We start from the raw sequence: 16,908 nt of genomic DNA, 5'->3' as shown, positions 1-16,908 counted from the left end.
GCCTGAAACGGTGCAGAAAGAGAAACGCAGACAAAAAAAAAAAAAAAAGGAAAAACTGAGCAACTTGCAAAGACGGGTTTACTTTGCGTATCTTTGGGCAGCTCCGGGCTGCGCATTCCAGGTGATTCTTGAACTCAGGACCATTTGTTTAGCGACCATTCTAAGGGAACAAAAGGCGTGGCAAGAAAGGTCGTAAAAATGGAGCACGCCTCACTTCACAACCTTCACGTTTAGCAATAGAAATTGGGGGCTCCATTGGGGTCGTACGTTGAGGGCTATCTGTATTGTGGGAGTTGTTTGTTAAAAAAAATAAAAATCAAGGCCATTCAATATGAAGGCAATTCGGAAATAAACCCCGGTTTGGTTATCGATGACAGACATGCGCAGATACAAAGCTTATTATACACCAGGGGTCTTCAAACTTGGCAACTTTAAGACTTGTGGACTTCCAACTCCCAGAATTCCTCAGCCAGCCCTTACCCTAAGTTTCTCCTTAGTTCTAGGTTGCTTCTCTCCTTGGTTAGTTTCCATCCGTTGTTTTTTGTCTTGCCTTCTGGTGCTTTGGGGAACAGGTTGACCACCCCTCTTTGTGGCAACCCCTGAAATATTAGAAGATCACTATCATGTCACCCCTATCCCTCTCTTCATTGGCCTAGCACCCAGGAGAGGGCTTAATTCAAAAACTACCTCGTTCTGGGTGAACTCGGAATAAAAGCAGATGAAGAGGGTCTTCCCCCCCCCTTTTTTTTAAATGCACATTTTCTGAGAAATTCCACATAAGGATTCGGATGGAAAGTCCTGGTAAGTAGAGAGCTGGCTTGTGCCTTGCTGAGCATCTGCTGCTCGCATTAAATCCTTTCTCATAGCCCCACCTTGGTCTCGTGGTCCTCCGAACGGCACCAGGGAGTTATCTGGATTCCAAATACGGAATGACAAAGTTGGAAAGGACCTTGGGCTGCTCCTTCCCAACTGCTCCTCAGCTTGGAGATAAGGAGAAGGTCTCCTTGGCCATCACACCTGCCTTGAGTCCATTTTTTCGAGCGGTCCTGTTCTTCAACCATTTGTCTGAAATGGTATAGGGTTTCCTGCCTGAACAGGGGGTTGGACTAGATGACCTCCAAGGTCCTTTCCAACTCTGTTATTCTACTGTACTGTACTCTACTCTACTCTACTCTACTCCTCCATTCTATTCTATTCTATTCTATTCTATTCTATTCTATTCTATTCTATTCTATTCCATTCCATTCCATTCTATTCCATCCCATATTTTCTATTCTATTCTATTCTATTCTACAATAGAATAGAATAGAATAGAAAATAGAATAGAAAATAGAATAGAAAATAGAATAGAAAAGAATAGAATAGAATAGAATAGAATAGAAAGAATGGAGAATAGAGTAGAATAGAATGGAGCACCCACAATTTCTGGTGGCGAGCTGTTCCACTGGTTGATTCTCACTGTCAGGAAGTTTCTCCTTAATTCCAGGTTCACGTCTTCTGGAGACAAGATGATTGGGCAGACAGGAGACTAAAACATATAAGGAACGGTTGCAAGAATTGGGTATGTCTAGTTTAATGAAGAGAAGGACGAGGGGGGACATGATAGCAGCCTTCCAATATCTCAGGGGCTGCCCCAAAGAAGAGGGAGTCAAGCTGTTCTCCAAAGCAGCTGAGGACAGGACAAGAAGCAGAAGCAACCTGGAACTAAGGAGAAATTTCCTGACAGTTAGAAAAATTAACCAGTGGAACAACCTGCCTCCAGACGTTGTGGGTGCTCCATCAGTTGAGGTTTTTGAAGAAGAGATTGGGCAGCCCCTTCTCTGCAATGGTTTAGACCAGGGGTCTTCACACCTGGCCCTTTTATGACTTGTGGACTTCAACTCCCAGAATTCCTCAGCCAGGCACGCTGGCAGAGGAATTCTGGGAGTTGAAGTCCACAAGTTATTAAAAGGGCCCCGTTTGAAGACCCCTGGTCTAGGGTCTTCTAGTCTCCAAGGCCCCTCCCAACACTGTTCTTGTGTTTCAGTGTTTCTCAACCTTGACAATTTTAAGGCATGTGGACTTCAACTCCCAGAATTCCACAGCCAGCATTGCTGGCTGTGGAATTCTGGGAGTTGAAGTCCACATGCCTTAAAATTGTCAAGGTTGAGAAACACTGTTTTTTTACTTCCCCTTCCCAAAGGAATGTGGAGTTTCCAAGGAAAACCCGGGCTGGCAGCGCCAAGGGGAGGCGGGTGAGACGCGTGCCAGCCTGGGTCTTCTCCAAGGCAGACGGGGCTGGTCCCCTAGCCTTCTGGACGCGCGCAGAGACCCCCTTCTTCTCATCCTGCTTGGGAAGGGCGGCGGCGGGTGGAAGGGAGGAAAAGGGGGGGGGTCCATCTGAGCCACGGGGGGTGTGTCCCACCCGCAGCTGCGACGGGGCGGGGGCGCCTTCGCTCCTCCGCTTAAAAGTCCCCGCCCTGTCCCGCCGTGGCCGCCGCTGCGCCATGAAGCTGGACAGGCTGGACGGGGCGCAAGGTTGGGGGCGCCCAGAGGACCCCCGGGAGCGACCCGTCGAGTTGGTAAGACGGGGGGGGGCTGGCGGCCAGCTTTCCCCCCCACCCGAAACATGGACAGCGGTTCCTGGGGGGGGGGTCGTCCCCCGGGACGCCCTGGTTGGGGTAGTTGCGCGCGTCGCCCGCTCCAGTGGGCACCCCTCCTGCGCCTTTAGAGCCCCCCCAAATGCGGGCGAGGGGACCCCCCGAGGCCATGCAGCGTGCCCTGCAAAGCTTTCCACCCGTGACTCGCTTTCGCGAGGTTTCTGGGGAGGGAGAAGCAGCCGGACCCCCCCCCCCGTAAAGAGGTTAGAGCAGAAGTGTCCAATTTTGGCACCTTTTAAGACTTATGGACTCCAACCCCCAGAATTGGCCAGCCAACTTTGGGGAGTCTTAAAAGTTTGTCAAAGGTGGGCGCCCCCGGATTAGAGACTTCCCCCCCCCCCAAGTCGAAGGGCGCGGCCCCTTTGGGAATAACCCCCGTCCGTGGGAAAGCAGGGCGATGCGCTTTGCACACGCTCAGGGGCACCTTCGCCGTTCCCCCCCCCCCCCGAATATCGCTGGAGCTCCAGGGCTTCTCGGAGGCGGCCGATGTGAAGTCGGCTGCAGGCAGCGTTTGCGGAGCGGGCGTGTAACTTTATGCCGCGGGTGACAATCGGAAACCGCTTCCCTTTTTGAATTTTTAACCGTGTTTTGGAAGTTGGGAGCTGGCAAAACCAGCCTGCCCGGCGTTGGGTTACTGGTGCCCTGTAAGAAACCAGAGCAGGATTGCAACCCACACGGAGAGGGAGAGGGAGAGAAAGAAACACACAGAGAGAAAGAAAGAGAAAGAAAAAGACAGAGAAAGAAACAGAGAGAGAGAAAGATAGAAAGACAGAAAGAGAGAGAGAAACAGAGACAGAGAAAGACAAAGAGAAAGACAGAAAGAGAAAGAAACAGAGAGGAAGAGAGAGGGAGAAAGAAAGAAACAGAGAGAGAGAGAGAGAAAGAAAGAGAGACAGAAAGATGAGAGAGAGAAAGAGAAAGAAACACAGAGGGAGAAAGAGAAAGACAGAAAGAGAAAGAAACAGAGAGGGAGGGAGAGAGAGAAAGAAAGAAACTGAGAGAGAAAAAGACAGAAAGAGAAAGAAACAGAGAGAGACAGACGGGGAGAGAGAGAAAGAAAGAAACAGACAGAAAGACAAAGAGAAAGAGAAAGAAACAGAGAGAAAGACAGAAAGAGAGAGACAAAGAGAAAGAAACAGAAAGATAGAGAGAGAGAGAGAGAGAAACAGAAAGAGAAAGAAAGAAAGACAAAGAGAAAGAAACAGAGGGAGGGAGAGAGAGAAAAGGAAAGAAACAGAGAGAGAGAGAGAGAAAAGAGAAAGAAACAGAGAGACAAAGACAGAAAGAGAAAGAAAAAGACAGAAAGAGAAAGAAACGGAGAGAGGGAGAGAGAAAGAAACAGAAAGAAAAAGAAACAGAGATGGCGTGAGAGAGAAAGAGAAAGAAACAGAAAGAGAGAGAGAGAGAGAGAAAGAGAAAGAAACAGAGATGGGGAGAGAGAGAAAGAGAAAGAAAGAGAGAGAGAGAGAGAGAGAGAGAGAGAGAGAGAGAGAGAGAGAGATGGAAAGAGAAAGAAACAGAGAGAGAGACAGGGAGAGAGCGTGCACCTTAAAAGACTCAAAGGGGGGATGGGCTTGGTCATACCTTGATTTCACCTGTGGGCTAAGGTGCTTCTTCTTTAGCCCAAAAGAGGATCCAGGTAGTAAAATTTAAATTAAAACCAGAGGTAGCTGAATGAAATCTGCCAGCAGCCAGAAGCACCAAGGAAACAAGTCTGAACAATTAATTTGTGGATTAATTGAGTAATAAGTGGAACAACCTACCTGCAGAAGCGGTGAATGCTCCAACACTGGAAGTTTTTAAGAAGAAACTGGACAGCCATTTGTCCGAAATGGTATAGGGCAGGGGTGGCGAACCTATGGCACGGGTGCCAAAGGCGGCACTCGGAGCCCTCTCTGTGGGCACAAGTGCCGTTGCCCCAGCCTTGCCTCCCCCCGTGACCCCCTCCTCTCCAGCAGCCCCCCTGAAGGAGAGTCGCCCCCGAGCGTGGCCCACATGGAGCAGCGCAGCCAAGGACATGGCAGCCAGGCAGCGTAGACAAGACTCTGCCCTCACGCCCCATCATGCAGTTGATGCTGCAGGGCTGCCTGAGCGATCTGCGGTGGGCCTTGGAGGCGGTGAGTGGTCCTGTGGGCAGGGGGAGCGGGGCAGGGGGGCAGAGTGGGGGCGGGGGCAGGGCCAGTTTTTTGGGCACTCGGTCTCTAAAAAGTTCGCCATCACTGGTATAGGGTTTCCTGCTTGAGCATTGGGGTTGGACTAGATGACCTCCAAGGTCCCTTCCACCTCTGTTGCTCTCTTCTCCAAAGCACCTAAAAGGCAGGACAAGAAGCAACGGATGGAAACTCATCAAGGAGAGAAGCAACCTGGAACTAAGGAGAAACTTCCTGACAGTGAGAACCATTAACCAGTGGAACAGCCTGCCTCCAGATACAGTGAATTGCTCCAACCCTGGAGGTTTTCAAGAAGAGATTGGCCTTGTAAAGCGGTAGTAACACTCCACGTGATCCCGATTCTCTCCTTCTGTTGATGCAGCCTTGCACTGTGTTGGCACTGTATTAACAAAAGCTCTCTGCACAGAAGTTGCAAGTTGCACTTGGTACATTTTAGCTTCTCTGTTTTCCTACTTGCTTGGATTGAAATCTCCAGGAGGAAAGTGGCAAAGAAAAAAAAAAAAAAATTACACTAGTTTTCATCCTGAAGAGCAGAGTTGTTTTATGGTCCATAAAACGGTGTCGGACAAAAAAATAATTCAGGGTTTCTTAAGAAGCCAGCGGATTTATTGAAGGTAGAAAACTTCCAAGTATTGTTATATATTTTTTTGAATTTCTCTTTGTGTTTTATATTTTGACAAACTAATATTGTAAAATAACCGCAACAACTTCAAGTACCGGTAGTCTCCGACTTACGACTGAGCCCCGAGTTTCGGTTGTTAAGCAAGGCAGTTGTTAAGTGAGTTTTGCCCCGTTTTACGACCTTTTTGACACAGTTGTTAAGTGAATCACTGCAGTTGTTAGGTTAGTGACACGGTCGTTAAGCAAATCTGGCTTCTCCATTGACTTCGCTTATCAGACGGTCCCAAAAGGAGATCAGGTGACCCTGGGACACTGCAACCGTCCTAAGTACATGCCAGTTGCCAAGCATTTGAATTCTGATTACGTGACTATGAGGGATGCTGCAACGGGTCCTAAGTGTGAAAAAGGATCATAAATCACTTTTTTCATTGGTCTCATAATATTGAACGGTCACTAAAACAACGGTTGTAAGGTATATATGTGTGTGTGTGTGTGTGTGTGTGTGTGTGTTTTCTGAGGTTTTCACGGGTGTTTGTATGTAGGTCTTTGGTTGTTCGGGTTTTCTCCCGCGTCAAATTGGAAGTGTCTTGGTGACGTTTCGACGAAGTCCCATTCGTCATCTTCAGGCCGGTGTTTTCAGCTTCGTGCTTCACATTGGATTGCTAACAAAGAATTAAGGGAGAATGGAATAGCTATTTTGAACTTTTTAGTTCTTATCAACCAAACATTCCTTTTCTGAGATTCGAACCCGGGCTGTCTGCATGTTAAGCAGCTGTGTTAACCTCTAGGCCACAGGCTCTTTCTCACTTTATCAGCTGTGTCAGGGATGGAATATGTATATATTGGGGGGAATCAATGTTACTTAAAACTCAGAAATGACGGGGTGAAAATGTTAACCCAGCAGCTCAGAAGCCTGAATAATTCTTTTTTTTTTTAAAAAAAGATGGCAATTCTTTTTTAATTTCCATTTTTAGCTTGGGTTTAGTAACGCTGAAAGAGAGGTTTCAGCACCGTGGAGATGCTGTAACATTCCAGCTGATCGGCGCTTCTTCTGGGCTCAGCGGAAGCGCCAGGATCAGTGCTTCTTCAGGGCTGTCAGGGCTCAGCGGAAGCACCAGGATCAGCGCCAGGCTCCATCTGGAGCTCGGCGCTGATCCTGGGGCTTCTGCTGAGCCCTGAAGAAACATAAATCAGCTGGAATGTTGCAGCCTCTCCAGGGTCTTGCGATTTACATTCAGATGCTTGGCAACAGATTCATATTTATGACGGTCACAGTGTCCCAGGGTCATGGGAAGTGACCAAAACCTGCTGCAACCACCCAGCAGACGGGGGGGAATAAAAACCAAACACCCCCCACCCCACCCCTGCTGCCAATCCTCAACAGAAACGCTCACAACAATGGAAACCTCGGACAGGAGGAAGAGCACCGCCGGGCGGGCAGGCAGGTGTCTTGCTCGGCAGTGGCTTGGGGGGCACTTTTTTCAGTGCCGTTGCAACTTCGAAGAGTCACTAAGCGAACTGTTGTAAGTCGAGGACTACCTGTACTTTATCACTTTTTCCCTTTTTCGAGGGGTCATCAAGTTTTTGACACCTTGCTAGGCGACTGGTGGTCCTCGGATGTTGCCATATCCTAAAAGTGGTACAAGGGGTGAAAAGGTTGAAAAGCCCTGATCTAGTCCAACCCCCTGCTCAGGCAGGATAATCCTTTGGATTACAATGGCCATGCTTCCCAGCCCCTTCTGGGAGTATGGGGTGGGGAGTAGGCTGATGTGTGGGGTAGTCAGTGGTTGAGGTCCCCCCCTCCACAAATCCTTGTTGTTCACATCACTTCTTACAGGGAAAACAATGGCACTTGGTCTCAAACCTTTTACAGTTTATGAAAAAAAACAACCCACAACTAACCATGTTTTAAAGTTCTGATTATTCACACATTCACACAGCCAGCTTTTTCACTCTCTTCTCCCCTTCCTAGCAAGAACTAGCAACTGCCATATCTGGGTTTGTTTATATTTTTTTACTCGTATTTCAGCTTTTTTCAAGACTGTTCTACGGTTTTTGCTTTCAACTGTTGTGGTGCCAGCACGCCAGGTTTTGTGAGACGGGCTTAGCTAGATAAACCTGCTCAATAAAATAATAAATAAAGTCATTGGACAAAGCGAAATACAATAATAAAATGAATAAACTAACTGGATGGAAGGTGAATGCCGAATGCCAGGACTGGCTGGATTTTTTATTTGCAGCTATTTCCGACTCACTTACCTTGCCAGTATCTATTCAGGACAGTTTTTCTCGGCCGCTGAAAGAGGGGTGGATGTCAATTCCCAGAATTCCCCAGCTAGCACATGATGGCTGGGGAATTCTGGGAGTTGAAGTCCACCCATCTTAAAATGGCCAAGATTCAGAAACGCAAGTCTAAACAAACGGGCTGGCCACCATACTAATAACTGGGATGATGGTTTCCTTTTGGCGCCACATGGGGTATGGATGCAACCATTTGATCTTCTTAACCTGGGTTTAAGGTTAAGCCTAGAGGCAATCTACTCCATTGAATAACAGAGTTGGAAGGGACCTCAGAGGTCATTTAGTCCAACCCCTGCTCAGGCAGGAAACCCTATGCCAGTGGTTCTCAACCTGTGGGTGGGGACCCCATTTGGGGTCGAACGACCATTTCACGGGGGTCGCCAAACAACGCAGTCCGCCATTTTTCCCCCCTTTTCCTTAGCTGTGCTACTCCCTTTTATTCTATTGGCTTTTGAAAGCCAATAGAATAGACTTTCTTGAATAGAGTCTAATTCTATTGGCTTTCAAAAGCCAATAGGAATTGTCCAGGCTGTCTCTGCCCTGCTGAGCCCGCCAAAAGTCCCATTCTGCAAACGGTGCTGCACCAGTTGAGTAGTCCTCGACTTACGACCGGTTGGGGATCGCGGCATTAAAAAGGTTGAGAACCACTGGACTATACCATCTCAGACAAGTGGCTGTCCAGTCTCTTCTTAAAAGCCTCCAGTCATGGAGCGCCCCCCGCTTCTGGAGGCAAGTAGTTCCGCTGGCTAATTGTTTCTCCTTAATTCCAGGTTTGCTTCTCACCTTGATGAGTTTCCATCCGTGCCTTCTTGCCCTGCCTTTTAGGGGCTTTGGAGAAGAGGTGGACCCCTCCCTGCCCCCCCCATCTTTTCAGTGCCGCAACCCTCACCTGGGGACCGATTCCCTTCGGCAGAAGAAGATGACCCTGAACATCCAACGGGGGAGCCCCGGTGGTCCGTGCCAGCGACGGGCCAGCACCCCTGTTCCGGCTTCTCACCGGGAGAGGCTGAGCCCTCGGAGCAGGGGGGCCGAGCCCTGCCACCCCCAGTTGGGACAGTCCTTGTCCTGCGAGCCCCGAGCCTGCCTGCCGGAGCCCTGCGGGAGCTGGCGATCCGAGTCCCCCAGCTCGGAGGAGTCATCGGGATCCCTCTACCGAGTGGTGTTTCTGGGAGACCCCGGGGTGGGCAAGAGCAGCCTGGTGAGTCTCTTTGCTGGGGTGCAAGAGAAGGACTCCCTGGAGCAACAACGAGGTGGGTCTCCTACAAGCTCTTGTAACTTTTCCTAGCTCTGGGTTGAACGGTGGAGTCCTTGGCGTTCTCTGAGCTTGTTTTCTTGAAGACGTTTCATGACCCAGCTGGGTAATGTCATCGGCGCTAGAAGGAAGGGAAGTTGGCACTGGGGATGTTCCCTAGTTGGGTCATGAAACGTTTGCAAGAAAGCAAGAAAGCTTAGAGAACACCAAGGACCCCACAGTGGTCCTCCTCCTCCTCTCCACAAGCCATACTCCCATCTAGCACTGATGATGTTACCTAGTTGGGTACTGAAACGTCTGCAAGAAAACAGCCAAGCTTAGAGAGCACCAAGGACCCCACAGTCCTCCTCCTCCTCCTCCTCCTCCCCCTTCCCATCTCTGCAAACCACCCTTCCTTCTAGTATTGATGATGTTGTCTAGCTGGGTCACGAAACATCTGTAAGAAAGCCACCAAGCTCAGAGAGCACCCAGGACCCCACAGTCCTCCTCCTCCTCCTCTCCCAGTCCTCCTCTCCCTCCTCCTCCTCCTCCCCCCTCCCCCTCCCCATCTCTGCAAACCCCCCTTCCTTCTAGTATTGATGATGTTCCCTAGCTGGGTCACGAAATGTCTGTAAGAAAGCCGCCAAGCTCAGAGAGCACCAAAGACTCCTACAGTCCTCCTCCTCTTCCTCTTCCTCCTCCCCTCCCTCCTCTTCCTCCTCCCCCCTCCTTCTCTCCCTCCCCCTCCCCCTCTCTGCAAACCCCCCCTTCCTTCTAGTATTGATGATGTTCCCTAGCTGGGTCAGGAAACGTCTGTAAGAAAGCCACCAAGCTCAGAGAGCACCAAAGACTCCTACAGTCCTCGTCTTCCTCCTCCCCTTCCTCCTCTCCCTCCTCCCCTTCCTCCTCTCCCTCCTCCCCCCTCCTTCTCTCCCTCCCCCTCCCCCTCTCTGCAACCCCCCTTCCTTCTAATATTGATGATGTTCCCTAGCTGGGTCACGAAACGTCTGTAAAAAAACCGCCAAGCTCAGAGAGCGCCCAGGACCCCGAAATTTGTCCATCCTGCTTCCTTGCTTGAACTGGATGGGCTACTCTAAGGTTGGTGACTTTCGGCCCCTTTGTTGCCCGATTTAAACCACTTGCCCTCCCGTGGCTGCCGTGGCTGCTCCCACAGGCTCCCTCCGTGTTTCTGGCGTCTGGGACGGTTCCGGTTCCCTGGGTCTCTCCTCTTTATTGCTAATTCCGAAGCAATTCGTGGCCGTCGGACCCAGTTCTGCTTCTGCTTCCTTCCAGAGGACACCTACGAACGCACCTTGTCCGTGGACGGGGAGGAGACCACGCTGGTGGCGATCGACCCCTGGGAGGCTGAAAAGCGGGTAGGTGGGAATGGCCTGACCCAGAGATCCAGCCCAGGAGTACCTTTCTCAGGGAGCCTGCATCTTTCTCGGCCGGAGAACGTCTGCAAAGTGCTCTTTCCTGACTGGCGTGCAAAATTTATTCGTGTCGTCGTATCCCGCCGTTATTATATCACCAAGGCAGTGAAACTATCCAACACACTTTTCTCCTCCTATTTTCCCCCACGACAACCTTGTGAGGTGGGCTGGGCTGAGAGAGAGAGAGAGACCCCCTGTCTTAAAAGGGTCAAGATTGAGAAACTCTGATGTGGACGCTGTCCAACCTTGGACAACCTCTTGGTCTGTTGGTTAAGGAACCAGACTAGGAAGCTGGAGACCGTGAGTTCTAGTCCTGGCTGGGTGACTTTGGGCCAATCACCAGGAGACGGTGAGTTCTAGTCCCGCCTTAGGCATGAAACTGACTGGGTGACTTTGGGCCAATCCCCAGGAGATGGTGAGTTCTAGTCTTGCCCTAGGTGTGAAAGCAGCTGGGTGACTTTGGGCCAATCACCAGGAGACGGTGAATTCTAGTTCCGCTTTAGGCACCAAAGCCGGCTGGGTGACTTTGGGCCAATCCCCAGGAAATGGTGAGTTCTAGTCCTGCCTTAGGCAAGAAAGCTTGGTAGATGACTGTTGACCAATCACCAGGTGACTACGAGTTCTAGTCCCGCCTTAGGCATGAAAGCTCGGTAGGTGACTTTTGACCAATCACCAGGTGACTGGGATTTCTAGTCCCGCCTTAGGCATGAAAACTGGCTGAGTAACTCTGGGCCAGTCCCTCTTTCTCAGCCCTGCCCACCTCACAGGATTGTTATCGTGGGGGGAAATAGGAGGAGAAAAAGGTGTATTGGATAAGTTCACCACCTTGAGTTATTTGCAATAAAATATTAAAGGCAGAATACAAATAAATCAGTTCCGTTAATTCTTTGAGGTTCAGTCCAGCAGTGGCAGCAGCTTTCCTGGGAAGTCCTTGGAGGCTACCTGTGCTCAGGTAGTCAAGCAATGGGTATTTTTTGCTCCTGTCCTCAACCTGGATGCTTGCACAAACTCATCACCTGTGCTGAGCCCTCGTGGGATGTGATTCCAGGTAGTCCTCAACTCACGACCACAAATTTCCATTGCAAAGCAAGACATTTGCTAAGCAACCTTTGTTCCTTTTTACGACCTGCCTTGCCACAGCCACTAAGCGAATCACTTGCCGCTGTTAACTAACAACAGTCATTAAGCGAATCCGTCTTCCCCCATGGAGTTGGCTTGTCAGAAGGGTCGCAAAAGGGGGGATGCCGTGACACCCACCTGGATGCTGCGACCGTCGTAAATGTGAGTCAGTCGCCAAGCGTCTGAATTTCTGTGATCACGGGGGGACGCTGCAACGATCGTGTGTAAAAAGGGTCGTATTTACGTGTAAAAAGAACATGTTTATTTGGCGACTTAATGTCGGCACGTTCAAAATTGAACCCAAGACCGAAACACCCCACCCCCAAGGTTACAAAGTCACAAAATGAAACTTACTCACCCTGTATTATGTCATAAATCACATTCCCCAATTATCAACTTGGGCGGGCTTTCTAATGAAAGTTACCGCCTGCCAAAATGCAGTTAGCAAGGACCTTGGTTCCCACGGGACAAATTATTGTTATGTCTAAGATAAAGCACTCATTTCCCCCCTCCCAATTGTGTGGCAACCGAAAACGAAGGGAAAATGGCTCCAGCTAACTTCGTTGTAGAATTGACAACGTGCATTTTGCACTGCGAAAAAAAAAGGACGCAAAGGTTTATTCCTTTCACTTTTGACTCCAAAGGCCAAGCCCAGCCTAAGCCTGGATCAGGGTGAGACGGAGGTCAAAGGAGACCCTTCTCTTGTGGGAACACCTCTCATCCCTCTCTTGCCCCCAGAAATCATGGGCACTCCATCACTGGAAATTTTTAAGGAGAGACTAGACATTCACCTGTCTGAGATGGTATATAGGTTCTCCTGCTTGAGCAGGGGGCTTGTCTAGAAGATCTCCAAGGTCCCTTCCAGATCTATTCTATTCTATTCTATTCTATTCTATTCCACTCCATATTTTCTATTCTATTCCTATTCTATTCTATTCTATTCTATTCTATTCTATTCTATTCTATTCTATTCTATTCCATTCCATTCCGTTTAATTTCTGTTCTGCTGCTCTGCTCTGCTCTGCTCCATTCCACTCCACTCCACTCCATTTAATTTCTATTCTATTCTATTCTATTCTATTCTATTCTATTCTATTCCATTCCATTTAATTTTTATTCTATTCTATTCTATTCCGTTTAATTTCTATTCTACTCTACTCCACTCCACTCCACTCCATTTAATTTCTATTCTATTCTATTCTATTCTATTCTATTCTATTCTATTCTATTCTATTCTATTCTATTCCTCTCTTCTCTCTTCTGTACTCTTCTCTTTTCTCTTCTCTTCTCTTCCTTTTTCTATTCTATTCTATTCCATTCTATTCTATTCTATTCTATTCCATTCTATTCCTCTCTTCTCTCTTCTGTACTCTTCTCTTTTCTCTTCTCTTCCTTTTTCTATTCTATTCTATTTTATTCTATTCTATTCTATTCTATTCTATTCTATTCTATTCTATTCTATAGTCCTATTCAATTCTATATTTCTATTCTATTCTATTCTATTTGGTTCTATCCCATAATTCTATTCTATTCTGTTCTTTTTTTGTTCTATTCTATTCTATCCCATAATTTTATTCTACTCTATCCCATAATTCTATTCTATTTTGTTCTATTCTATCCCATAATTCTGTTCTGTTCTATTCTATTCTATTCTATTCCATTCCATTCCATTTAATTTCTATTCTATTCTATTCCGTTTAATTTCTATTCTACTCCACTCCACTCCACTCCACTCCACTCCACTCCATTTAATTTCTATTCTATTCTATTCTATTCTATTCTATTCTATTCTATTCTATTCTATTCTATTCTATTCTATTCTATTCCATTTAATTTCTAGTCTACTCTACTCCACTCCACTTAATTTCTATTCTATTCTATTCTATTCTATTCTATTCTATTCTATTCTATTCTATTCTATTCTATTCTATTCTATTCTATTCTAATTCTTATTCTTATTCTTATTCTTATTCTTATTCCTATTCCATCTTTTTTCTTTTTTTCTTTTTTGCAGTCATTGGAAGAAGGCAACTGGCTGCACAATTACTGCATGCTGGTGGGCAACGCCTATGTCCTGGTCTACTCCATCACCGACCGGGCCAGCTTTGAGAGCGCCTCGGAGCTGCGCATCCAGCTTCGGAGGACCCGGCAGGCGGAGAACATCCCCATCATCCTGGTGGGGAACAAGACCGACCTGGTGCGCTCCCGAGAAGTCTCCGTGGAAGGTGGGTCCCAGGAGGGCCAAGCTGGTTCCCGAAGGTCTCTGGAGACTCTGCGTCGTCCAGGTCACGGTTTAGCCCCAAAGGTGCTTTTTTTTTTTTTCAAAATGGCAACTGGACTTTCTTGGACTTTATTTTTTCCCCTTGAAAATGTTTTGCTTCTTATCGAAGGAGCTGCTTTGGTTCTTTGGGGAGAGGGTGGGAGGGAGGGAGGGAGGGAAGAGGAAAGAAAGAAAGGAAAGAAAGGAAGGAAGGAATAAAAAAAAGAAAGAAAAAAGAAAGAAAAAGAAAAAGAAGGAAAGAAAGAAAAAGGAAAAAAGAAAAAAGAGAAAGAGAAAGAAAACAGAAAAAAGAAAGAAAAAAGAAACAGAAAGAAAAAAGAAACAGAAAGACAAAGAAGGAAAGGGAGAAAGAGAAAGAAAAAGAAAGAAAGAAAGAAAAAGAAAAAAGAAAAAAGAAAAAGAGAAATAAATAAAAGAGGAAGAAAGAAAAAAGAAAAAAGAGAAAGAAAAAAAGAAAAAGAAAGAGAAAGAAAGAAGGAAAGAGAAAGAGAAAGAAAAAGAGCAAGAAAGAGAAATGAAAAAAGAAAGAAAAAGAAAGAGAAAGAGAAAGAAAAAAGGGAGCAAGAAGAAAGAAAGAAAAAGAAAAAGAAAGAAAAAAGGAAGAAAAAAAAGAAAGAAAGAAAGAAAGAAAAAGAAAGAAAGAAGAGCAAGAAAGAAAGTACATGGAGGATGGAGGAAGGAAGGAGGGAGGGGAAGGGAAGGGAAGGGAAGGGAAGGGAAGGAAGGAAGGAAGGAAGGAAGGAAGGAAGGAAGGAAGGAAGGAAGTCAAGCTATCTCCAAAGTGCCTGAAGGCAGGACAAGAAGCGACGGATACGGATGGAAACTCATCAAGGAGAGAAGCAACCTAGAACTAAGGAGAAACTTCCTGACAGTTAGAACAATTAACCACTGGAACAACCTGCCTCCAGAAGCAGTAAATGCTGCAACACTGGAAGTCTTTAAGAAGAGACTGGACCGCCATTTGTCTAGAATGGTGTAGGGTCTCCTGTTTGAGCAGGGGGATGGACTAGAAGACCTCCAAGGTCGCATCCAACTCTGTTATTCTATGTTCTGTGCTGTCCAGTCCACTCTCTTCGTTTATAGCTTAACCTGGTGTGGTAAATGAGAAAGTAGTCAGATGAAGCATCTTTTCTGATTGTAACTATGAGTGTCTCAGGAGATTCCCAATCATTCTAGGTCACAGTTGTCACAAAGAATAGAATAGAATAGAATAGAATAGAATAGAATAGAATAGAATAGAATAGAATAGAATAGAGCTGGAAGGAATCTTGGAGGTCTTCTAGTCCAGCCCCCTACTCAAGCAGGAGAACATACACCAGTGGTGGCGAACCTATGGCAGGGGTGCCAGAGGCGGCACTCAGAGCCCTCTCTGTGGGCACGCGCGCCGTCGCCCCAGTTCTAGGCCTTCAGCTGGGTTTTATAAAATCTTTTTGCTTTAGGCCTCTGCTGCTGTGTGCAAAAAAAAAAAAGTTCAGTCAATTTCAACTTCTCGTGGGGAAAAAAAAGATCTTGCAAAGTTGGAATTGATTGATTGAACTTTTTAGTCCCACCCAGTCGCTGTTACCACTGCAGCCATGCCCACCTAATAGGCCATGCCCACTGAATGGGCCACGCCCACCGAATGGGCCACACCCACCCGGCACCCAACGATGGATAAGTGGGTTTTGGGTTGCAGTTTGAGCACTCAGTCTCTAAAAGGTTCGCCATCACTGACCTACACCATCTCAGACAGGTGACTGTCCTCTAGCCTCTTCTTAAAAACCTCCAGGGATGAAACACCCACGATTTCTGGTGGCAAGCTGTTCCGTTGGTTAATTGTCCTCCCTGTTAGGAAGTTTCTTTTAATTCCAGGTTGCTTCTCTCCTTGATCAGTTTCCAACTGTTGTTTCTCGTCCTTCCCTCTGGTGCTTTGTTGAATAATGTGATCCCTTCTTCTTTGTGGCAGCCCCTCAGATACTGGAACGTTGCTATCATGTCTCCTCTGTTTCTTCTTTTCTTTAGACTGGCCAAACCCAAGTCCCGCAGCCATTCTTCGTATGTTTTAGTCTCCAGGCCTTGGATCACCTTCGTTGCTCTTCTCTGAAATTTTTCCCAAGGTTCAAAACGTTTTGCTTTTCATTCACAAAGCTTCTTCTGTTCTGCTCAGAACGGAAGAAGCCTCTTGGATGAGAAGCGCAACGTTTTCAAGGGGGGGGGGGGAAACCTGAAAAGTCCAGTTGCCTTTTGGAAAAAAAACACCTTTGGGATATGCCGGAGAGATCAGCGTCTTGCTCACCAATTTGTGTGGTGTTTTTTTTTCCTTCGCAGAAGGCCGGGCCTGCGCTGTGGTTTTCAACTGCAAATTCATTGAGACGTCCGCTGCCCTCCAGCACAACGTGACCGAACTTTTCGAAGGGGTGGTACGGCAGATCCGCCTGCGCCAGGACAGCAAGGAGGCCAACGAACGGCGCAGGTCGCTTTACAAACGGAAAGAGAGCCTGACCAAGAAAGTGCGGCGTTTCCTGGACCGGCTAGTGGCACGCAACAACCAAAAAGTCGCACGAAAGGTCCGTTCCAAGTCTTGCCACGATCTTTCTGTGCTGTGAGGGCATCACAGGTCTCCCTGTTTGTTGGCCCGCCGAGCGTCTGGCCTGGATCTACTTTTTTTGTGCCTAGCATGGCTATGCAATTGGGTCGTTAACTAGGCGAACTGCTGTTAGTCAAGGATGACCTGTACATTCTGGTTGCCAAGCTTTGTGTCATTGGATGGTGTCAGCCTGGGGATACTGCCGTGGTTGTAAGTGGTCACTCAATAGTAGTAATGGCAAGAGGGATCTCGGAGTCCTAGTGGACGATCCCTTAAATAGGAGCCAGCCGTGTGCTGCAGCAGCCAAAAAGGCCAACACAGTGCTGCATTAACAGAGGAATGGAATCAAGATCACGTGGAGTGTTAATACCACTTTACAAGGCCTTGGTGAGGCCACACTTGGAATACGGCATCCAGTTTTGGTCACCACGATGTAAAAAAGATGTTGAGACTCGAGAAAGAGTACAGAGAAGAGCAACAAAGATGATCAGGGGACTGGAGGCTAAAACATACAAGGAACAGTTGCTGGAATTGGGTATGTCTAGG

General features: G+C 47.5%; 1 protein-coding gene across 3 annotated transcripts; it reads left to right on the top strand.

Annotated features, from left to right (window-relative positions):
• The first annotated feature begins 2,190 nt into the window (after nucleotides 1-2,190).
• REM1 (RRAD and GEM like GTPase 1) lies at nucleotides 2,191-16,708 on the top strand. 3 transcript variants are annotated; one of them, XM_039363852.1, is made up of 5 exons: nucleotides 2,191-2,561; nucleotides 8,503-8,982; nucleotides 10,257-10,339; nucleotides 13,530-13,740; nucleotides 16,104-16,708. In XM_039363852.1, exons 2-5 carry the CDS (start codon nucleotides 8,520-8,522, stop codon nucleotides 16,379-16,381), a joined length of 1,035 nt encoding a protein of 344 aa, XP_039219786.1. In that variant the 5' UTR covers nucleotides 2,191-2,561; nucleotides 8,503-8,519; the 3' UTR covers nucleotides 16,382-16,708. The 3 variants fall into 3 exon arrangements, with proteins under 3 accessions (XP_039219786.1, XP_039219788.1, XP_039219787.1); XM_039363853.1 differs by lacking the exon at nucleotides 2,191-2,561 and adding an exon at nucleotides 4,733-4,756; XM_039363854.1 differs by lacking the exons at nucleotides 13,530-13,740; nucleotides 16,104-16,708 and having other exon boundaries at nucleotides 10,257-10,810.
• The last annotated feature ends 200 nt before the right edge of the window (nucleotides 16,709-16,908 follow it).

Source organism: Crotalus tigris, unplaced genomic scaffold (genome assembly GCF_016545835.1).
Source record: "Crotalus tigris isolate CLP2741 ecotype Arizona unplaced genomic scaffold, ASM1654583v1 scf7180000019601.482383, whole genome shotgun sequence".
Taxonomy (NCBI): domain Eukaryota; kingdom Metazoa; phylum Chordata; class Lepidosauria; order Squamata; family Viperidae; genus Crotalus; species Crotalus tigris.
Note: the sequence above shows the minus strand (reverse complement) of the source record. Positions and strands in the feature narration are given on the sequence as shown.

Coding starts and splice junctions, on each gene's coding strand:
- REM1 (XM_039363852.1), top strand. CDS start 8,520: ATGAGTTTCCATCCGTGCCTTCTTGCCCTGCCTTTTAGGGGCTTTGGA. Junction 10,340..13,529: donor CCTGGGAGGCTGAAAAGCGG/GTAGGTGGGAAT, acceptor TCTTTTTTGCAG/TCATTGGAAGAAGGCAACTG. Junction 13,741..16,103: donor CCGAGAAGTCTCCGTGGAAG/GTGGGTCCCAGG, acceptor TTTCCTTCGCAG/AAGGCCGGGCCTGCGCTGTG.